The sequence below is a fragment of the Lepidochelys kempii genome, chromosome 14, assembly GCF_965140285.1.
Source record: "Lepidochelys kempii isolate rLepKem1 chromosome 14, rLepKem1.hap1, whole genome shotgun sequence".
In the NCBI taxonomy this organism is placed as follows: domain Eukaryota; kingdom Metazoa; phylum Chordata; order Testudines; family Cheloniidae; genus Lepidochelys; species Lepidochelys kempii.
In genome coordinates, this window is record NC_136393.1 from 8,462,765 (window position 1) to 8,486,245 (window position 23,481).

General features: G+C 38.6%; 1 protein-coding gene across 11 annotated transcripts in view; it reads left to right on the forward strand.

Moving 5' to 3' along the window:
• BPTF (bromodomain PHD finger transcription factor) overlaps window positions 1-18,815 on the forward strand; it is a 92,532-nt gene extending 73,717 nt beyond the window's left edge. For 5 of the 11 annotated variants that reach the window (XM_073310726.2, XM_073310728.2, XM_078848473.1 and 2 more), the window contains 10 exons: window positions 108-330; window positions 1,543-2,453; window positions 3,147-3,229; window positions 5,298-5,523; window positions 7,056-7,390; window positions 11,005-11,178; window positions 12,053-12,245; window positions 13,383-13,467; window positions 15,556-15,742; window positions 17,899-18,815. In XM_073310726.2, coding sequence (XP_073166827.1) covers window positions 108-330; window positions 1,543-2,453; window positions 3,147-3,229; window positions 5,298-5,523; window positions 7,056-7,390; window positions 11,005-11,178; window positions 12,053-12,245; window positions 13,383-13,467; window positions 15,556-15,742; window positions 17,899-17,935 — 2,454 coding nt within the window. In that variant the 3' untranslated portion in view covers window positions 17,936-18,815. Of the gene's footprint in view, window positions 1-107; window positions 331-1,542; window positions 2,454-3,146; window positions 3,230-5,297; window positions 5,524-6,808; window positions 6,984-7,055; window positions 7,391-11,004; window positions 11,179-12,052; window positions 12,246-13,382; window positions 13,468-15,555; window positions 15,743-17,134 lie in introns of those variants that run through there. The other 6 variants (XM_073310729.2, XM_073310731.2, XM_073310733.2 and 3 more) reach the window with 4 other exon arrangements.
• Window positions 18,816-23,481: the final 4,666 nt, after the last annotated feature.

The following is a 23,481-nucleotide window of genomic DNA, read 5'->3' on the forward strand; positions in this document are numbered from 1 at the left end:
GAATCCCCAGAATTCATAATCCTGGGTCTCCCGGATTACTGCATAATCCACCTAAGGCTTATATCATTGGGACAACAATACTAACATGACTTTTACTTTTTTTTTAGGGTGGCAGTCAGGGGTTGACTGTGGTAATTCAGGGACAGGGTCAAACTACTGGCCAGTTACAGTTGATACCTCAGGGTGTGACTGTCATACCAGGTCCAGGACAACAGCTAATGCAAGCGGCTATGCCGAATGGTACAATTCAGAGATTCCTTTTCACTCCGTTATCATCATCCGCTTCTACAGCTAGCGCAACTACTACGACGGTTTCCACTTCGACATCAGGTAGGGTTTCCTGTGCTCAAGAGAAGAGGGTGATTGGAGTTAGGTTTTTTTAATTTTTTTTATATAGTTGGAATTAGTCTCTTCATTAAAGTATCTTAGTTAAAAGAACAGTGTGTAGACTTAGAAATCTTCAGCTGACGCTCTGTATAAAGTATTGTAGTGCTTTTTAAACCAAAGGGGAAATAGTGCTTCCTCAACTTTCGAAAACCTAGGACCTTGTCTACACTACACAGTTTCGGTGACAAAAGGGAGCTTTTGCTGACAAAACAGTGGAGGTGTACAATGCTACTTTTGTCGGCAAAATAAAACCACCTCAACAAGAGGCATAAAGCTTTTTGCAGCAAAGTTAAGCAACAAAGTGTCAGAGTAGATGCTGCCATTTATTATGTCTCCATAACTGGCCTCCCCCAGTATCCCACAATACCCGCTGTGACCACTCTGATCAATGTTTTGAACTCTGCTGCCATGCATTCCAGCTGCACAGGCATGCACCCCTCCCCTTTCAAAGCTCCAGGAAGTTCTGACAGCTACACATGCCGCTCTGCTCAGGCAGCAAACAGCAAATCATTAACCTACTGGGCACTAGGAACAAAGCAGCAGGCAGGGGCATGTGTGCGCGCGGGAGGGCGGAGATGCAGAGCCAGGGAGGGAGGCAGCAGCCGCCGATGTCAGGGGTCTGCATCTGCTTTGGGACTGGTTGTTTCCAGCCGCTGTCTGAACTTAGAGACAGCATACCAACGCACTCACTCTCCCCCAGCACACGCACCTTCAACCTCCCTGTTTTCTCACACACTCCCCCAACACACACACTGTGTCTCCATCACACACATGCTCCCTGTCTCTCACACACAAACATACTTCAGTTAAAAAGCGACTGGCAATCTAGTAGGATGCCCATGGAATGATGGGATTTAGAAACCTGCATCATGTGATGCTCTAACTGCCCCAGGAGGCATTGCAAACCCTTCCCAAAGCACCCTGCGCCCAGTTGCAAAGTGGGATAGCTACCCACAGTGCACTGCTCTCTATGTTGATGCAAGAGCTGCTAGTGTGGATGCACTCTGCCGACACAAGGAGCATAGTGTGGACCTGCAACAGCGTAACTTTTGTCGATAAAACTGCAGTGTAGACGTGGCCTAATGGTTCTAATTAACAGAGCTTGTAGACACATTGCTTGGAATGAGTGGAATACTCTGTTTTTATCCTTCACAGCTACTGGAGAGCAGAAACAAGCCTCACAAACACAGACACAACCAGTGCTGCCACCAGTTCAGCCCCACCCTCACAGTCAGTTGCAAGCTCAGCCACAGGTGCAAACCCAGAGTGTTCAGCCTCAGCCCCCAGCCCAACCACAGACTACTCAGCCCTCACTTCAGCCTGAAGATCAGACACAGCCTGAGTCTCAGTCTCCAACATCAGCTCAGTCTCCAGTCGTATCTGAAGCACAAACTGTCGTGGCACAATCAACTAAAACTCCAGTCACAGTTCAGTCTCCACCACAGACCCAGGTTCAAGGGCTGTCTCAAATTCAAATCCAAAATCAACCACAGACTGTCATCCATCCACAAGCTCAGTCCCAAGTCCAAGCTCTGCAGCAAGCTCAGGTGCAGACTACAACTCAGCAACAGATACAAGTGCAACCCCAAGCTTCTTTACAAATACAAGCTCAACTGCAGCAGCAGTCACAACCCCAGATTCAGACTTCCCTTCAGACTCTTCCAACTGCACAAAATTTAAATCAAGTTACTGTACAATCTCCATCTCGCCCTCAACTGCAGATCCAGCAGCCTACAACAAAAGTTATTACTGTACCTCAGCTACAGCAGCAAGTCCAAGTTCTCTCCCAACTTCAGTCTCATGTTGTAGCTCAGATACAGGCCCAGCAAGGCGGAGTCCCCCAGCAGATTAAGCTTCAGTTGCCTATTCAGATTCAACAAGCCAGCCCAGTGCAGGCTCACCAGATTCAGAATGTGGTAACAGTTCAAGCAGCTAGTGTTCAAGAGCAGCTGCAGAGGGTTCAGCAGCTCAGGGAGCAACAGCAAAAGAAAAAGCAGCAACAGATAGAAATTAAACGTGAACACACTCTTCAGGCTTCTAATCAAAGTGACATTATCCAAAAACAGGTAATGTTCTCAGAAGTAAATACAAACCATGCTAAACACATGTTTCTGTTAATCCTATTGATTCATTAGATAGCCTGTGAATTGAGCCTCTGGGATTTTTATTTCTAAATTATATTGCAAAATTGTTTTTGCCAATTTAATAGCGCCTCTAAGTTAATTCTGCACATTAAGAAACTACCATGCTGTGCTTGCTCTCTGGCACTTTTGGCTTGATTGATTGTATCACTGGTTATTGGGAGAAATGTATCTTCAGTGTTAGTCCAGAAAAAGTGAGGACTGGTGGTTTGCAACACTTCTACTGTGCTTTCATTGACTGTTATAGAAAGGAGACTGTAAGAGCTGTATTAAGCATAATGCTGTTAACTACAGGGGGACGGACTGTGGGAGAAAAAATGGGCAGAAACTCTAAATATAGTGCAGCAATAGGAGCTTGGGAAAGTGCAACTGACTACAGAAGTGAAACTGACTTCACTTATTTTTTTCTCCAGAAATAATGAAAAATTAAGTTGAATCTCTAAATTCCTTAGTCATAATTTAAGATTAAGTATAAAAAGTTACCTTCAAAATAGTGTAAGTAATATAAGACTTATTTGTTCAAATGTGACTTAAGTTGGCAAGTGTCCGCATTTCCCCAAGTACTATTATCAGACACTACCTGAGGTTTTTAAATGTTGTTTGGACTTTGTGTTCAAGGTGGTGATGAAACACAATGCTGTCATAGAACACTTGAAACAGAAAAAGACACTGACCCCAGCTGAACGAGAAGAAAATCAGAGGTAGGAACACGTGATAATGTATCAATGGACATGGAGCAAATGTGTTCATTGGTGTCTGTTGTACAAAATAAGGCTTGCCTACATGGAGCTGTAAGGCACACTGTGAGAGTGGGATTTCTAACCAGTCTGTGTAGACAGTGCTGGTGCTCACTGAAAGTTCCCTATTTTGTTTTAACATAGTGCTATTTTAAACCCCAGTGTGCTTTAGAAATCACGCCCTGATAGTGCGCATTTCCCCATAGTGTAGTCACGCCTTCTGTCTCAGGCTTGGAAAGCTTAGTTGTATGAAATTTTTAAAACTGACTTCAAGTAATATACAAATCATGGTGACGAATCCATGACTTAAAAGTAACATTCCTAATTATGAGCAGTTTGATTCTCCTGTAATCAAAATAAACGTTGACTATCGTCAATTGTTGCCCAGAATATGGACTGTGATATGATGCATGTGGGTAGTGCTTGCCACAGGTTTTTAATACAAGCAGATAAATAACTTTGAGGGAGCTCACAAAAGGAAATGAAGGATTGCTCCATTGTAGCTAAGCCTGTTTCTCATTTCTGTTTGAGCACTCCATGTTATGGTTTCTTAATTTCATTCCCTTTGTTGGCAGGAGCTTGTCCTCTGTTTAACTATTTTACCTCCCAGCCAGCAGACAAAAGTAGGGAGACTTGTAGACATTGTCACTCCATAAATTAGTAGTAATTTCATCCCTTGCACTGGCAAATGTGTATATGGAGTGTTGGCTTTAGATATTCTTCCATTGCTATTTTGACTATTTTGTTATTCACATGTTTTATCAAATAATCCTGTGATCAGGAAAAGGAATTCCAGTTTTATAATGTTTTGATCCCCAAATCAGGTACAAGAACAATACTGTGCAACTTAGCTGTCCACTCAGTGTGAGAAACGAATAGTGAACACACAGTGGCTAGTTCACAAATCAAAAGTTAAAAATTTGTTGGCACAGACTGCTCTCTTAACAATTGCAAATGACCAAATTTGTTACTTTTAAAAAACAAAAGAACATCTTTGTTCATGATGTTTAACCAGCTCTGTTCGTGGCACTGTCATCTTTCCTCCCCAATTAGTCTTTTCTTCCCAAAGAGTATAATCTTTAACAGTGAAACCCAGACTAGACCAGGTAGATGTGGGACAGTGGAGAAGAACAGAATGATTGATGTCCTATGGCCCTACCAAACAACCAGTGTATTCCTACAGCTCTCAGTAAAATACCAGGTGGTTCCCTGAAACCACTTGATTTTCCATTCCGACATCTGCAGCAGCCACTTGCCACAAGCTTTTTTTTCTCTACTCTTGCTGCACTCAGCTTAGCTGCAGGTGTAAGTGTTGCCTGTTTATTTGAATACCCCCATGCCAAGCAACATTTAGTCTTCTGGTGAATTGGGGAACGGGGAGGAACAGAAACTTCAAAATGAATGAAAAGTACAAAGCAAAAATACAACTATACTACAAAAATTCAAACAGAAAATGGTCAGGAAAAGACAGTTGCAGCAACACTGGGGCATAGAGGGGACATATTGTATGGGGGTTTGCATCCAGCAGTCTATCATAAGGGGTGCTTCATGATGAAGCAGTTTGGGAACTACTATTTGTAGTGATCTTTACTGATAGAGAAAATGATTCTCTTGGACTTACTTTTGCTGGAACACCAAAGTTTAGTACTGTTCAGAGCTGTCAGAAGGACAATTCTGTTTTGCAGCAAGTTTTCAGGTCTTGAATTTTTTTTCTGCCTTCGAACAAAAATAAAACCTCAAAGGTTTTTGCAAAAATGGAATTGTCTCGAAATGTCTCTTTTTTGGATCAAAAGGTGAGCTTTTTTGATGCTCTAACCATCAGATTATATAGCGTGAGTCTTTGTTGAAATGGATAGGTCTCCACAAACTGTCAGTCAAGCAAGTGTTGCTGTTGTGGCTAAATCCATGATTTTACCGTCAGAATTAATAATACAGCTTTGTGATTTGTGGAGGCTGTAAAGAGAAAATAACTTTGATTTTGTGATTTATTAGACAACTTAGCACAATGTGCTTCTCTGTATTCCTTCCCTAGAATGATAGTGTGTAATCAGGTGATGAAGTATATTTTGGATAAGATAGATAAAGAAGAAAAACAGGCAGCTAAGAAACGGAAGCGAGAAGAGAGTGTTGAACAGAAGCGTAGTAAACAGAATGCTACCAAGCTCTCAGCTCTGCTTTTCAAACATAAAGAACAGCTTAAAGCTGAAATACTGAAAAAAAGAGCACTTCTGGACAAAGATCTACAAATTGAAGTACAGGTAAGAGCAGTTCTTCTCAATGAGCCAGGTGGGTTTTCTTAAGTTTGGGGAAAAAAATGTTCTGTTTATCAGCTTGTCCTTTGAGTCTTTACGGAAGCATGCAGGGTGAAATTCTTCTGCTGCATGCCTGTATCCCTGCTGAACCCCCAGATCAGTTTATTTACTGTATCTAGCATTTAATCTATGGTGAGATCTTAAAACAATTTCTGCCCTATTAAAGTTAAAGGTCCAAATCCTGCAGTCTTGCCGCTCACTGAAAAAGCTAACCCAAGGAGGTCAGAAATCCCCCTACCCTAGTTTTGGCTCCTTCCCCTGCCTTCAAAGGAAATATGACCCATTTGATTCCACTCCTGTTGAGATTTTCACACCAGTGGGGATACACTTCTAGAAGTGGGGGTGGAGTTGCATTAGACATGTTTTTGTGAAGGACCCAACAAAGCCTAGAGCTGGCCCTATCCTTTATTTCTGTGGCACTTTCTCCTTGTAAGGGCATCAGATTTCCAAGAAACAAACAGCAAATTGCAACACAAATGTACCAGAGCTCTTAAGGCAAAGGCCTCACAATTTATGGAACCTACTGGACCATCTGCAAGGTAAAGAATATGTGGTGGTTGTGTGGAAAACTGAAGTGATATAAAGACATACCAACAGGGAGCTCCTTCACCAATCATGGTCAAGAAGGAGCTGGAATGTCCAGAGGACAGCACTTAAACCACTGCTCTTAGATCAGAACTCTTTGATGACTGTGGAAGCTACCCCACTCTCCCATTAAGGAGTGAAAACCAGGAGTGAGAATTCTGGTGGATGGTATCACTGGAGTGAAATATTGTTTCTGTATGCTTCCCACACACAAGATTTTGTATCCTGGCAATTACACCTCTGGCTGGGGGAGCTGCCTTCTGTGTCATCTGACATTATAGTTTATTTGCCAGAGGGTCTGCTGTTGAATATCCCTAATCACCCTTTACATGCCCAAGGAGTGACTAATAGGGACTAGAAATTGAATAGGTTTCTCACATGATAATGCAGAGTTACCAGTGTGGGACTTCATTAGTATATTAAAGGTTCTGTGGATATTTCAATTCTGAATGCCACAGATACTATAAGAATCATATTAAATTTGACTTATTACTGTTAAAAGTACGAAGAGCTAGGTGATTAACAGTAGAGACTGACTGCATCCTTAATTCAACTTTTTATGCCTGATCACCATTTTTATTAGCAAGCATGTGTCCTCCATGTTCTTGACAGATCCCTGAAATTCCTCCCTCTTCTTTTGCCTTAGGATTAGACATGGGGTCACCTCCCCGGCGCTTATCATCAGACTTAAAACATTGAATCTTAAAGGAGCCCAGGGGCTGACTTACATTAATCTTGGAATTTGTACCTGAATGAGTAAATTATTTAAATGGTTTGTCTTTTTTTTTAAACTGGAGAAAGATTTGAGTCTGGATTCTGATCCTGTTCTAGAATGTCCTCATCAGGTGTCTCTTTTTTTTTTTTTTTTTGGCCTTTTTTTAAATGTGCTTCAGGAAGAGCTAAAGAAAGACTTGACTAAAATTAAGAGAGAAAAAGAAAAAGCTCAGGCAGCTGCCGCTGCAGCCGCTGCTGCTGCAGCCGCCGCCGCTGCGGCAACACCACCTCCGCCACCGCCTCCCCCTCCGCCACCGCCGCAGCATGCCACCAGCATCGCAGCTGCCACCACAGTCCCAGTGCCAGCGTCTTCCCAGAAGAGAAAACGAGAGGAGGAGAAAGATTCTTCAGCTTCCAAGTCCAAGAAAAAGAAAATGATTTCTACTACCTCAAAGGAAACCAAGAAGGACACAAAGCTTTACTGCATCTGTAAAACACCTTATGATGAATCCAAGTGAGTGGTGAATGCAGCATGCTTGTTCCGTGCATTGTTTGGTTCAGCTTTAGCATTTAGCTATTAGTCTGAGATAGCGATTAGAAATGGGGGTAGAAAATCAGCCGGTATTGCAATGAGCATGGACTATGAAAGAATAAGCAGTGTCTGGATTACACGAGCAATTACAAATCTAGTAATTCTTGTGAGTTAATTTTTTTTACCTGTTTGCATGTTTCCATTGTATGATCTTTCTGTCTCACATGCACATACTCTTTATTTCGCTCTGTTCTTTGTTTTGCCTGTTCGCCTCTGCTTTGGGAGCAAATAATTATATACTTGTGTTCCTTCTTGTGACCAAGCTGGTTGGTGTTCCCTAGTGATAGCGTTGGTACCGTCTCCCCATAAATAAGTTTTTTTTTTTGTAATTAAGTAGTTAACGAGAGATACTAACCTATTAGGCTGCAGTTCATTTTGGACAGCATTTCCAGTAGATGTATTTTCTCTTTTCATTTCTTAATATATTACCTACCCACACCAGACTCTTACTGAGTTGCATTAAGAAATGCAAACCAAGCAAAAAAAACCCATACTTTTCTATCAGACTCTAGTACGTTTTTGAAGTTTTAAGCATTTGACAAAATGAAAATGGCAGTTCCCCAATAAGTGGTTTAGAAACGAACTATGAAGAGAAAAAGAAGAATGCTATGTTTCCCGCTGAAAGGGATATTCCTTTATAGAAAGAATTGTTTATGGAGAAATTAATAAATGGTGGACTGGATGACTGAGTGGACTGGATCACCTCTAGTTTGCTGGCTCTACTTCCGCTCAAGTCAGTAATGATCAAAAGTTGTTACCGTCTGATCGCTGTGCGGTGGCATCTGAGAAATCAGTTGGTGTCAGTGTTCCAGGTTTTCCACTTGACAAAAATCACTCACTCCAAAAGCACTAATTAGCCGCTTTGTTTGGGGTTTCAGTAGAAATGCCGAGAATTAAAATGAGCCATGGAGACTGAACTAGCCTGTCACCCCAGTAGTGGTCCCTCTAAGTCACAACTGAGGGGGTTCATTTCTGTCTCATGGGTATTTATATAACTCCGATCACGATACCATCATGTCAGTGTTGGGAAGCTTAGACTGCTCCCTGCTGCAGCCATTCTATGAATAGAGTACTTCCCTTCCAGGCTGCCAATCTGCCACAACTTATAAGTGCTAAATACCACTTTAAATGGGCATTGGTGGGGTGGGGAAGAGTAAGTGCTATATTAGGATTTTTGTCACTCAGTAAAACTTAGTAGGATGCCCTGTCCTCATTTTATTATAACATATTGAGCACAGGCCAGTGATACTGGTTCAGTCTCTTATAAGTAGTGGAAGCTTTATCACAAAAATAAAGTAAATACATGGATTTGATCTGATGCCTGCCTGTTCAAGTCAATAATCTTTCCGTTGATTTCAATGGGCACTGGATTGGGCCATAGATAATACATGATGACAGCACATTCTAGCATAGTGAACAGAGACAACCTTTATTTAAGCAGGAAATAAGATTTCACAAAAATGGAATGTTAATGCCTTAGCCTAATGTGATCCAGTTCAACCTCTCTGCTCATAAATTCTGAATCTCACAGGTTTTTAATGTACAGTGGCTATGCTGTTGAGCTTAATTATTTCACCACTTGATTGTGAAGAAGTTAATTACTTTTGAAAATATTGTTTTCTTATGTAATTTAGTGTTTTTTAATAAATATGTACAGTTATCAGATATGTTTTTTGTGCTGGTGCCTCATTTGCAGTTCAGGCAGGACAGAAGTGCAGCTTTCAGTTTTGTAGCCTGAACTGCTTCTGAGAGGCAGCCTGTAATATGAGATGAGGTGCCCTGTACATTTGTTACAATGCACTAGATTCACGAAGATCATTCTTTGCTTAAGTCATTTATATTATTTTACTGCAGGTCTTTCATGTTTATTTTTTCATTAATGACATTGAAACATGTTAGGGATTCACTCGTTATTGTATTCCAGATACAGGTTATGGGTTAGTCAGGGTATCCATCTAAGATTTAACCGATAAGTGGGAAATATAAAAATAAAACAACTTGTGAGGCAAAGGATCCAAGTTCTGGACCTGAATTTGCTTCCAGGCCAGCAGGAGCTGACAGCACTGTGGAGATGGTGCTATCTGCCCTTACAGTGTTGGGGGAGGAAGCAGAAGAAATACCTTGTGCAAGATTGAATTGGTGTTGATTCACTGTAGAGAGAGCTATATCTAGCCCTTCTTTGCAGAAAGATGATTTCATTAGATTGTTGAGATTTGACTGATAAGAAATAAGAAGCAATGGAAAAAAATAGGTTGAATGTGGCAGATATTGAGCTGCTAACAGGATTTTGGAGGCACCCACAGGAGGGGAAGCATTCCCAAATTAGCAAGAATGGTCTAGGTGAGGTGTGATTTGATGTGAAGTCTGGGTGCACATTCCAAGACTTCTAGTGCAAAAGTTTGGTAGAAATTAGAGATGTTTGTTTGTTTGGTGTGACATATATTGCGAGCCACCCTCGTATCGCCAGTTCGTCTTTGTCATGCCTGCCCAGTGATTTGGTTCTGTAGGTTAGCAGAAACTGGCATCATAACAGGTGATAAATGGTAAGGTTCTCACTAAATTCTAGAAAGCCTGAAAATCTGGAGTCAGCTAGCTTTAGCTCACTCAGAGAGAGAGGGAGACTGAGTGCCTAAGGTCTTGTCCCCATGGTTGATTCTGCAAGTCATAGGTACATTTGGGGCATCCATATCCAAAATACTGTCAAACATCCTTGCATAATTATTTACCAGTTTATCACACCATTCTGTGCAGGGTCCATTATTCACATGATTCTGTATGGAATTAAATTGTTTTTGTACCTTACCCAATTCTCCTTCACTTTGTATCATACCATATCTGGTTCTGTCCAATAGTGTTGTTTGAGAATAGACCTATATTCTCCAAAGAATGGTCTGTGTTCCAGTTTGTTGTAATTCTGATTAGTTGAATTGCTCTGTTTTCAGGATCCCACATAGAAATTTTAAAATTACAATACACATTCTTACAGTTTTCCTTCACATCATGTTATACCAATATGTATTCTACACATGGCTGGTATGCATGTTCCTTTGTAGTGTACTTGTAACTTCTAGTTGGTGTTTGTGCTTTGCTTTGTTTTTAAAATTAACTGAGACCTACATTTTCAAATCTTAAGAAATTACCTTGATACTTAACTGGCTTCTGAACTATAGTTTTGAAAATGTAAATCTTTTTCTTTGGCCATGTCTTTTTGTGCCTTTTACAGTTTTTCACATACGCATTCATGTTGGAGATACACATTTTCAGTCCAGTTTTTTCAAAATCTTGTAGCTATTGGTTGATCCACATTTACTAAACTGTCTATATCAAGATTGACCCAAGTGACCTTATTTACAGTGCAGCTGCAGTTTCAGATGTAGGCCTTGCAAGGATACAATGGTAGAGGACAGGGAGACTGAGTCAGAAAATTGCAGAAAGCAGGCTAGCAAGAAAGTGCATCAGAAACAGAAATGCAGGGAAAAGAGCCATGCCATTTGAAATGACAATTACATTGTCATTTTCATTGTGAACACTTTTAGGTTCTATATTGGCTGTGATCTTTGTACTAACTGGTATCATGGAGAATGTGTTGGCATCACAGAAAAGGAGGCTAAGAAAATGGATGTGTACATCTGTAATGATTGTAAACGGGCACAAGAGGGCAGCAGTGAGGAATTGTACTGTATCTGCAGAACACCTTATGATGAGTCACAGTGAGTTCTGATAAGAACCTCTTATTTAATATTTAGGGAGCAAACTGCTCTGACTTTGGTTACTTGTTCCTTAAAAAGAGAAAAAAATATTCTGCATATATTGTATCCCCTGGTATTACAAATTCCTTTTCAATATTTCTCTCTCCCAAATGTTGTTTTCAAGTGAATATTTTGGATATATAGGAAAAGTAAAGTTCTTAAGGTGGCCTCAATGTTTTAAATAAGACCAAGAATTTTACACTGGGATTAATTTTAACAAGGGAAGAGCTAGAAAGATTAAAACAAAATTGAATATTAGTTAGAATTTTTTGTGCTTGAAATTAGTCTCTTGTTCAATTTAGATTAGAAAAATTACTTGGAGTATTGGGTATTGGGTGCTATCTTTACGTTTATAAGGCTTTTTGTCACCAGAATACCCCTTCTATATTCAATCACAAGACTCTGGTTTCCATATGAAAAATGTTTGAACAAGGTGAAATGGGAGCCCTAGAATGTAGTCCTATTTTACATGTGTAAAATGTTCCTTTAATCACTGGTCGAGTGAGACTTCTGGCATTACACTGTTACTTTCAGCTTTAAAACTGATAAAGAACTTTTGAAACCTTGTTTCCTTGAAATTAATTCTCTAATTTTAGGCACTCCTGATAATTATGAAGTAAAATTGTCAGGTAATTTAGTTTGTAAATATTAAATTAGCATGCATGGTTTAATTAGCATATGTAAAACTGAAATGTCACAAGTTTAAATATATAATTGTTTTATATCATGCAGAACAACTACTGAGGTGCAAATTGTTAAAACTGAGCTTTAAAAAAATCTTTTGTTTTAAATGTAAAGGATAATGTTACTGATATTTTTCTTTCAAATCTTGCAGATTTTACATTGGCTGTGACCGATGTCAGAACTGGTATCACGGGCGCTGTGTTGGTATTTTGCAAAGTGAGGCAGATCTCATTGATGAGTATGTCTGTCCACAATGTCAGTCTACAGAAGATGCCATGACAGTACTCAGTCCACTGACTGATAAAGATTACGAGGGATTACGACGAGTACTACGTTCCTTACAGGTGAGGATAAACCATACTTAGAGTGGAAAATACAGGTACAGTAGAGGTTCATCCAAGAGGTGTTTTTTTTTGGCAGTAACCTTGGATCTCCGCTTGTCTGATTGTAAGACAACATGATTTTGTTAAGAGATGTAATAAGCTTCCTTTTCTGTGAGGGATGACAGTATGTTGGCCACAGCTTTCTCAAGCAGCATTGTCACATTGAATAACACTGATGGTAGCCTGGAAGAAAATCACTGCCTCCAGGTTCTGGGGTATTTTGTTTTTTTAATGAATGCGGATACCTCTGTTGAGCATGAAGGAAGCAGATTTCATCAGAATGTAAAGGGCAGAGCAGTTGTGTTTTGGGTAGGAAATGGACTTTTCAACATAAAATAAGTTGTGTTCTCTGGCTAGCCTGTATGATTTCCAGTCTGAAATTATATACACTTCAGCTAAACTGCAAGACTGACTTTTTTTTAAAAGATTAAAAAAATTATTAAAATTTTCTTCCATACAAGATCGCCTCCAGAAGATTGATTTCAGCATGCAAATGACTGGGTGTTGCTAAGAAAAATGAAAAGCCTCTGGCCCAGTTATAACATTTTTGTTAGTGTAAATATCTCTAATGGCTGAAAAGGGACATTTAAATTGCCATCAGCTAGAAATAATCCCATGTGTTAATAGAAGAGCAGGCTAGTGCAATATCTAACGTACAGCAAAATTTTTGTTTGATTTGAGCGGTTTTAATGGACATTTTTGGTGACAAGTTAATTTTAGATTTAATGAAAGTGAAAAACACTAACAGCCCAACTCTGTGAGGTGTGCAGCCCCTTCAATTCCCACTGACTTGAAAGGAAGCTTCTTCAGGAATAATGGCTGAAGTTGGCTATGTTCAGTCTCTCGATTCCCGTATGCCTCTCTCCTCATGAGGACAAACTGCTCATCATGCCAGATTACACTTTTTTAGGATACAGACAATCATCTGCTGGGACTAGAGCAAGATCAGCAAATAACACTTTAGTTGTTGCTGAAATTAGAATCAGATGCAAATCTCTAGCAATATATAATTAATTAAACTGCTATCAAGCCCTAGTTAATTTAAACATATATGTAATGTTTTCTTCTGAAACTGTTTATGTCTCATTTTCCTGATAGGCTCACAAGATGGCATGGCCATTCCTAGAACCAGTTGATCCCAATGATGCACCAGATTATTATGGTGTTATCAAAGAGCCTATGGGTAAGTATATTTCCAGTTAATAGCATGATTGGCTGAGTGGTAATTGTTAGTTAATATAGATTTAAATGTACATATATCGAATGGCTTCATCCGAGGATCTTTGGGTGCTTTATCAATATATCCTCATTAGGGAGGTGGGTAAAACGAGACAGAGATGGTGACTTGCTTATCAGCACGTAAGTCTGTGACCGAACTAAAAAAGAACCCTATATACTGACTCTCAGTCCTGCTCCTTAACCAAAATCCATCCTTCCTAACATACAAATAAAGTTGCAATTGGGTTATCAATCGTACAAACTTATTTTTTTCTGACCTTTCTGTGCTTCTGTGGTCACTTTCAAACAGAGTGAGTTGTACCACCGCACCATATCCTTTTTTCCTCTCCCCACACTCAGCATCTCCCAGTGAGAAAAGTAGAAGTATGTGCTCTTGTGATAGTTAAGAAAAAAGATTATTTTAGTAAACTGATAATGTAGTTGCCTAATGACTTATGTAATATAGGATGGAAAGATATAAAAGCAATCTTCATTTTCTTTGCTATTGTACAAGAAAATTTGGTTAGACTGAAAGCTTCATTGAAAAGGAAGAAAATCATGCTGGGGCAGATACTGTAGCTGTATAATAATCTGCAGCCATACTATGTTGCGCTGTGATCTTACTAAATCTCAAGGGCACAGCACTGGTGGGCTGCATCAGGACTTGGATGTAAGATCTCTAAGGAAAACCCAGCTGCTGCAGGACATAGTTACAAATGTTCGTGATCCTCTTCCTTCAAAGTCAGTATCAAACTAGAGTCTTAGAAGGAATTTTTTTAAGGCAGTTGAATCCTTTGCTCATTTTCTCAGCCAGGTTAAGAGGGACACTTGTTAATTTAAATTTAGAGACCATTTTGTTTATATTTTTCAATGCTTGTCCCTTTGTTTTTAACTAGGGAGTCGCACACTTTGTAACTTGTGTAGGCCGAGCTTATTGCACATACCAGGAGCTCCTTGCATTCTTTCATTCCCCTCCCCCAAAAAAACTTTGTGTGTCACTCTCCCATCCCCCTCTATTTCTAGCATTCCCTACAACTCTCCCCAAGTTCCCCACCATCATGGATTTTGTGTGCCTCCCAAACTCCTATACCAGGGTTTCCATTCTCCCTGCCTCACCACTGGCTCTGGCTGCGTGCCCATTTCCCCTTCCTCCATGGCAGGAACTCTGTGTGCCCCTCCCCCATTCCCCAGATGCCTGTGTGCGTGCCCCCATTCCTCACCACAATTGCTATTCTTTCTGTCTGGGAGATAAGTGATTCAGGATATCAACATATTAAACTCTCTGGGAAAGATGAGCAGTGATGAGTTGCAGTATTGTTATGCTGAAAGCTATTAATGGGTGTCATCAACCAGTTGTTGGATAGACAGTTGAGTAGCTGGCATTGGCAGGAACTTCATGTGTCCCCCATTTTCCCTCTCTTGATTTTCCCCCAAATCAGCACAGTTGGCTATGGATGCCTAGGACATTCCCTGAAATTTCAGAACTGATTAGCTGCGGTGTTCGAGTTATCAGTTTGCAGTCTGAAAGCCCTTGAAGGCGTTCTGTCCTCTGTGTGCTAATGTGTGCGTCTCAATGGCAGTTAATGGATGTCCCTAAAAGAGTTATGTATTCAAATAGGGAGTAATCAGCAGGAGCAGATGAACTGCAAATCCAATGTATTTATTATGCATTGATTGACGATAGTATTAAAAAATAAGGAAAACAAAAAAATACAAAGGATAGAATCAGAATTCTCTAATGGCAGTGTCCTTTCTTCATAAGGAGTAAATAATAGCTCTGTAATGGAGGTTTCAAAAACTTGAGCTGCTGTAACTAAAAAATGTGTAAATTACATATAATAAATACATGTGACATGAGAGAAGCACACATTCTAAATGAGACCCCTCAGCTGACCTCATGTCACCAGCAACCTTGCAGAAAATGTAGCCAAGCCAGTTGTGCTTTTGTTACTTTATATCATCATCAAATGTTGTAACTTCTGTCTAGGAGACTAAAGATGTCTCATTTTAAATAACAGGTGTGGGTTGGTTTGTTCGTTTGTTTTCTTTTAAGACCTTGCTACCATGGAAGAAAGAATCCTGAAACGTTACTACAAAAAGGTGACAGAGTTTGTGGCAGATATGACCAAAATTTTTGATAACTGTCGTTACTACAATCCAAGTGACTCCCCTTTTTACCAATGTGCAGAGGTTCTTGAATCATTCTTTGTACAGAAGCTAAAAGGATTCAAGGCAAGCAGGTAAGGCAAAGTGTTCCCCATGCTGATAATCGTATGACTGTAACCTGAGTTTGTGTTAGAAAATCTTCCTACTACCCTAAGCTTATCTTACTACACTCCTATAAAGGCCTGCCTCTTCCCACACACGTGCCATTACAGCTAGATTTGGAAGGGAAGAATCTAGAGTCAATACATTCCAGCTGTTGATTTTTGTCAAACTTAGGGCTTGAACCTTATCCCACTTAAATATTTTTATAATTTTTGTTTAACATATGAATTCCATATCAATATGGGCATTATCATAATTATAAAGAAACTGAACATTAAAATAAATAAGACCTTTTCAGTTAATGTGAAAACCAAATCAAAGGGACCAGCTTCTGTTTTGAATACAGGTTATATATCATTATTAGCTACTTACAGTCCACTGGTGCCAGGTCCTTTCCTAACACGAAGGAAGTATGCTCCCCTACTCCAAAGAGCTCACAATCTAAGGAAAATTCAAATGTATGCGAAAGTAAACCGTTCCTTACTCTTACCTAACGAACTTCCATCTTTTCTCGTTGTTTTGTATTAGATAGATAACCTGTTCACCCTCATTTTTAAGCAATTAAATGTCCAATTGAATAATAGAAATTTAAATTGCAGACTAATAGTTTTTTTTTAAAAACGCAGAAACTTAGCTTTAAACTCCTTTTCTGCGGGAAAAGACTGGTACAGAATATTCCATCTGGGAACTTTGTTTGTAAAACTAACATGCAGTCTGCTTAATATGAACTATACAGCTTGTCAACTACGTTTCAGGCTATAATCCATATGTCCGTATGTGTAATGCATAGTATCATGAACGGACTTACATGAAACCAGGGAGCTGTGAGTGGTGGTACTGCTATAATTAGGTTGAGACTAGCTTACTCTTTAACACTAGTATAGTAATAGGACTCTCCATATGTCATTGCAGATTTGTATCCCAACAGTAAACCACCTATGACATAATTACAAATATTACTTTCATTAAATTCAACTTGAATCTGAATTCTGATTATGTACAGTCAGTTGGTAGATTAGTCAACTTGACCATTACACTTGAATTCTGGAAGGTTTAGATCAATTCAGGATTAAATCTGTTTGCAATTAACTCGGTTAGAAGCTGCACTTATATCCATCTTTGTGGAAGTTGCCAGTTTTCCAAATGGGGGAAGTGTAGGTGTGGCCAACTGAAGCAATTGTGTGTTTACCCTCTTAATTTAATTCTATGATACCTGCTTTTATCAGGCCATTACTGGCTCATGCTTCTTTCATTCAGTCATATTTGGTTATCCGACATTCATTGTTTGCACACTAATTTCATTGCTGCATTTTATTTATTGTGCTTTTTCATTTACACCATCCATGTTCTTTCTTTTCTTGCAGATTGTGATATCTTTAGTCTGACCTTTTTAACTGGAATCAGAACTGGATGTTGGGGTCACTCTTTCTTTTATTGTACAGTACCATGACATTAAACTGCCTTAAAAAATCCAGATCAATGTCCAAATATTAACTGTTCTTTTTAAAATGGAAACAATTATTTGCCAGCAGCCATGTTGGTAAACAAAAATGTATTAAGAAACTGTCTGTTCCTTGGAATACTGTATTTAAACAAAGTCAAATAATTTAGTCTTGGAAACTATGTATTTTAATTATTTGCAGTCACTAATAAAACTGTGAACTTTAGAAAGGGGATTCGCTGAACTCTGATTAGCAAAAATGTGGTATTAATTTCTTTTACTATTCAGTTTTTTATGTTTGAACGTTTATCCAAAGACTTCCCAAATCAATGTAACTTTGGTATATTTTGTATATTTTACCAAAAGTAATAACTTATGAATTGTCTTTATGCCTTCCCTATTACAGAATACTATTATGTATCTTGATTAGTAAAATTTTATTTTGGGCATTTTTGGATATTCCAGTGAAGCATCATGTTTTGTATACAATGGAATTTTTTTAATGCTGTAGCTGAAAACTTCTGTAAAGTTCAGAGATGCTTGTTTTAAATGGTGGTTGTCTCCAAAGATGAACAGACACAACATGGCTGCGTTCCCCTCCTAGTGATTGACCCGTGGCATCCTCTTAGAGAAACAGTGTTCTCAAAAATGAAGGGTGCTTAATTCACTTTTTTCTGTATTCTGCAGGTCTCATAACAACAAACTGCAGTCTACAGCTTCTTAGAGTTCAGCGTGTTAACCTAACACACACACAGCAAGAATCTGGTTGTCTGAAAATTTTTTAATTAAGAAGCCAGATGGTTTTTAGTCAGGTTATCCTGACCAGACTTGATGTAAACTGTGTTTTTATTGGTCACAGCAGTCAAATTATATTCTTGGCTTATTTTGTCCAAAGGACAAAGGAATAAAAATCAGCAGCACCACTTTCTTGTCAAGATCAAATTGTTGTACTATTGTGGCAGAAGTGAGAAACCTTTGTTTTGTTGGCGAGAGAGAGCAAGCAAGCAAGAAAAAAGATACAGTAAATGGGGTCAAGTTTAACTCCATGGAAATGCCACGTCTGTTCTTCAGTGAAGAAGCTGGTTTAAAGTCCACACAGAAAACTTTGACTGTATTTATTTATTGTTGCAAAAAAAGACGCTTTTTTATTGCTGCCCTCATTTGTCAGCTAATTATTTTTTCTTATAAAATCCGGCCCTGGTTACACGTAATCCATTCTGTATCTTAACATGATTCCTGTAGGTAAAAGTACAAGAAGACCTCTAGATGTCTTTTCTTTCTATGAAAGGAGCTGCTATGTACACATGTGCACACACAAAAAAACTGGGAATCAACAATGAGTTTATCATTCATGGTAGATAAAAATGATTAAGCTTGCATAAAAGTTGGGCTAAGTGGTCACAGACTGACTACAGACTCTGTTGCCTTGAATATAACAGTACAATTTGTCATTTACTCTGCACCAGACTGAAATGAGTAAAATCTATTTGAAGGTATCTTGTTTGTAAACATTTGTCAGATTCTAATTTTTTTTCTTTTTGTATTAAAATTCAAAACATGGATGTATAATGAAACAAAATAAATGGAGATAATTTTTCTCCCCACAGATGTAGGTGTCTTTGAATGTGCGCTAATATGTTTGTAAAGTTTTGTTTTTTTTGGTGGATGGGGGGGGGTCTGTTCGGAATTGGAAGTATCCCAAGTAGTAGGGGAGGAAAAGGGTAAGAAAAGGAGAAAGGGAAAGCGTTTTTCTTTTTCATTAAGCAACTACTGTCCCTTTAAAAAACAATTCTATTGTGGTGCCATAATTGCTGTATCAGATAATAAAGGCAGTATTGAGAAATTTCATTGCCTACTTCTGAATTAGAAAGTAGAAGGCAAAGTATCATCCAGGAATGATGTACCACGTGTTTGTAATTATATCTCGGAAGGGCACTCAGTGGTTTTGTCTCTTCCTGTCCAAGGAAAGCTAGCATGAGGGACAAATGGAAGCCAACAGAGGAAGATGTGACTTGCAGACTTTTTTTCCTTCTCCTCTCTCTGAGCTATCACTTGCACATTGCTTATGTAAGTGACTTTGTCACGTTAACTGCCTCCAGTAAATCAGCCAAGGCTGGTTTATGCAGCTCTACAACCATTTTGCACTATTTCACAATTAGCTTTGTCCTACAGTGATCTGGGATTTACCTGGTTTATGGATAAGCTTCCCTTGGGTTTAACCTCACCCTGCTATGCAAGAACCTTTCCTGTTAATTTCTTAGAAGTAAGACATTGCTACTGACCACAGTTTTCTTACAATTACATGCTCAGGTGTACAGGTTCTTCTGGGTTAATTTTATCTAATAAAACCCATACATTTTTGTACAGATATTGTCATTTAATCTAGATGTGAAAACTAAAAATGAATTGTTCAGTGTGAAAACAAAATCAGTTTATGCTTCTTAAAATATTATGAGAAGAGTAGTTGCATTTAGGTTATGTTGTCCTTTGACTTCTTAAAAGAAATGCTACATATTGTATGCATTGTGTTCGATGCCAGAAGGAAAATTCTCAATTTAATGAGTTCTGAAAATATTCTGCATCTCTTCACAACTTCATAGTATTTCTGTACTATTTATTCATATATACATATATATGATGTCATTTGAAACTTAATGCGAAAAGAACTTTCCTACCTGTAGCCAATAGATTGCTATGTTTTTAATAGTTGTGGCAAACTGAAGAGTACTTTTTTTGTACGTAATAGGACATTTCATCCTAGACAAATAAAGTCATGTGTTTGACATCGGATTTGGTGGTGTTTCTAATGAAACATTGGTTGATTATGTAGCTCTTGGCATTGCCAAATTTTATATAACTTCTTAGAAATTTTTAATACAAATTATTCTCTTGCTAGGGAAATGTTAATCTCATATAGACATTTTCACTTTCTTGACATCTTTTCAGTTTTTCTATTGCCAGCTAACATGTCGAGACATTTTCTAGCTCTATCAGCTATCAAGTTTTGTGGTTTTGTCTTTTTTAAAAGTGATATATTTAAAAAATTACCATATCTGCAATACCAGTATCATTCCTGAATATGTATTTCAAAAATTATACTTAAAACTGGTTCTTAAAAGCATGAGAATTCATAATACTTGAGACCTGCTATGTTGCTCCAGTGTCCTGTTTCTGTATATTATTACCATGTAAATTCCAAAGTTATTGAATTATGTTTTAACTTGAGTTTTTGGTGACACACTAAACCAAGTTGGGGTTTGTTTTTCTTTATGCTGTGTCATCAGAGGTCCTCAGATAAACCTGAGCGAATGTAATTAGTCCTTATGTAGAATTTAGTTCAAAAGCTTTTAAATTCTCATAAAATGTTGTAGAAAGATATGTTCATAATAGAACTGGGTAAATCACTGGAGAGACTGCAGTGTCTTATGTGCTCAGTGTGTCAGTTGATTGGCTGCAAAATACTCATGTTTGTCCTGCTAAAAAAAACACCAGGAGTTAACTTTGTTCTAAAGTAAGAGACCCTGTAAAATTTGTTAGAAATGTTGAGGGGCAAATACACTCTAAAGGGACACTGTCATCTAATTACTTTTAAAATCTTTTTGCTTTTCATTGTTTGTAATAAAACATACTAAAAGTTTTGAAAATAAAAATCCCTGCCAGATTTGTCCTTTTTGTTGTCTAAACTTTTATCTGTTTAGCAATTCATGTGGTTATATTTGCTTGTTTCTGTCTCTGCATTAGCATTGTTGCTGATGTCCTATTAAGGCCTGCTTCACTTGTAGCATTGGCCTTTTCACTGGTGCTTGTTGGAATATGGGTTTTTAGGGACTCTTAGAATTGGGGGGACATTTCCTGAGTTAACAACTTACTACCTAAGTTTGACAGTGTCCCTTTAATGAAGATAGATGTGTAGCCTGATACGTGCGTCTCATTTGCTATCCCAACACCACACAAAATAACCTGAAAGTGAAATGTAAACTGTCTTTTAATGATGAAATCATTAAAATCTGTGTAAAGCAAAACTGACTCAGTATGAAAAGCTAGCTGTACTATAGACCAGTTTTCTATTGCACATGTACTTTCCTGTACATTGAATACATTTTTGATATGCTTAGTAATCTGCCCCCTATTGGTTAATTATTGGAAGACTGCTAATGTAATTGAGTATGAAATGTTTTGATCTTTAAAGAAATTCTCACTTTTTTCTTTCCACTCCTTTGCTTCATTAGTAATCTATTGCAATTCAGAAGTTACTTTGCCACCTCCCCACTTGAGCTTGTAAAGCAAGTGTTCTAAATAATGGCCTCTTTTTTTCTTTTTCTTTTTAAATCAGGTACAGCTTTTAAAATAGTGTGATCTTGTTCAGTAAGAGAGTCTGGAAGAGCAATCCAAATTATTTATAAACATCTGTCTGCAGTATGTGACATCTACATATATTTTTAAACACCCCCAGTTAAAAACACACGCTGGGTTTACCAAAAAGTGAAAACAATGAATAGTTAAATGTTTAAGTAATAGACACTGAAACATATTGGACTGTTACCTCTTAACTTATTATATGATACAATAAATACCTTCCTTCTGGAAGAGGTGAAGTGGTTAAGATTTTGTGATGTGAAAGGAAAAATAAAGCATCTTGCTGCTTTTCCCTCTTTCAGTAACGTTGTGATGTCCTAGTCTCTGTGTAGCCAAATGAAAAAATAGATACACATCAAATAAGGGGTTGGGCACAAATAAAATGCCATTGTTGTGTAATTCAACTTTTCCTAATAAAGGGTTTATTTATTTCCTTAGTGGCTTAACTCTCCAGGTGCAATATTATTCTAGAGTAGTGGTTTAAATCTAGGGGTGGTCAAATGTTGTTGGTTTGTCCTAAGCTAGTGGTCTTGCTCCAGCTACTGTCCATTACCACCATTGATATCCTATTTGTCTCAGGTGGGGAGATGAAGTATTAAGTGAGCCAGGGCAATGGAGCTACCCTTCACCCTCCACTCCAGGTGTCTGCTTCAGATCACTGTCACGGATGAAGGTAGTGGGGGAAGTGTGCATTGCTGAATTTGGATAAATGGAAAACTGGGCATCATTGATCAACGCTCAAATATCAGTTGAAAATAGAGAACCCAAACTTGAGACATTCATGTAGCCCTTCCTCCAGTGCATTGAGTTGCTGCCAGGATGGAACAGTCTTATTCTGCCAAAGTAAAAGCCCCTCAGAGTTTTCTTGGGAAAATTTCAACTGACATCTCTATTGTAAATGTGCCATTCTCCATGCTCAACTCTGTTCTCACTGAAATGTACCATAATAAAAGCAGTAAGGAGGCACTGTGATCTTTTTAGATAGATGCAAGCTACTGGTTGTCAGGTAGCAAGCATCTCTGTGGGTACTACAATCATATGATAAAACTCTTCTGATTCTAAAAGCTAGCTAGTGTGTACAGCCCAGTAAACTAACCCTTCACTTCTCTCCCAGTTGACAATGCAAACAAATGCTGACTTACAGCAAGAATATATAGTGTTTTAGAAGCAACAGCAGTGTTTGCAGTCAGTGCTCTAAGTCTATTGCATGTCAAGAAATAAATCACATGAGAACAATTCTGGGAAGGTACTTTCGCTGCTCTATCAATGTCACCTTGCTTGCCTGCCCCTATCATTTTCGTTTCTTAATAGTCTCCTGGTAAAAGTAAAAAAAATCGATGTACAATGCTTTTTCCTCTTTAGCTAAATCCTTTGGTGTACTCTGCCATAATGCATAGTGACCTAGGTATACCGTTTTGCTGAGAGTCCTTTGCTTCAGCAGCCTTTAAAAAAAAAAAAATGTACCTCATTATATGGTGTAAATCTACAGCAGAGTCAAAAGTCAATGGTTCCAGACATGAATTCTACAGAGCTCTACAAAATGAATGTATTCTGGCTGGCTGTCCAGATTCATACAGAAATCAAGATTGATATTTGCCTCTGTGACTTTCTTCCCCCACTTCCCACCATGGCTATGCAACCTCTCATTGAAGCGAACACAAGTTTGGCTGCCTATATCTGAGAGGCAAATTTAGTTCATCTTTGTCTAATGGCATGTCTACACTTACTGGGGATCGATGCAGCAAGGGTCAATTTAGCGGGTCTAGTGAAGACCCGCTAAATCGACAGCAGATTGCTCTCCCGTCAACTCCGGCATGCCACTGGAACGAGAAGAGTAAGGTAAGTTGATGAGAGAGCGCCTCCCCTCGACACAGCACAGTGAAAACATCAGGGTAAGTCAACCTGGGGTAAGTC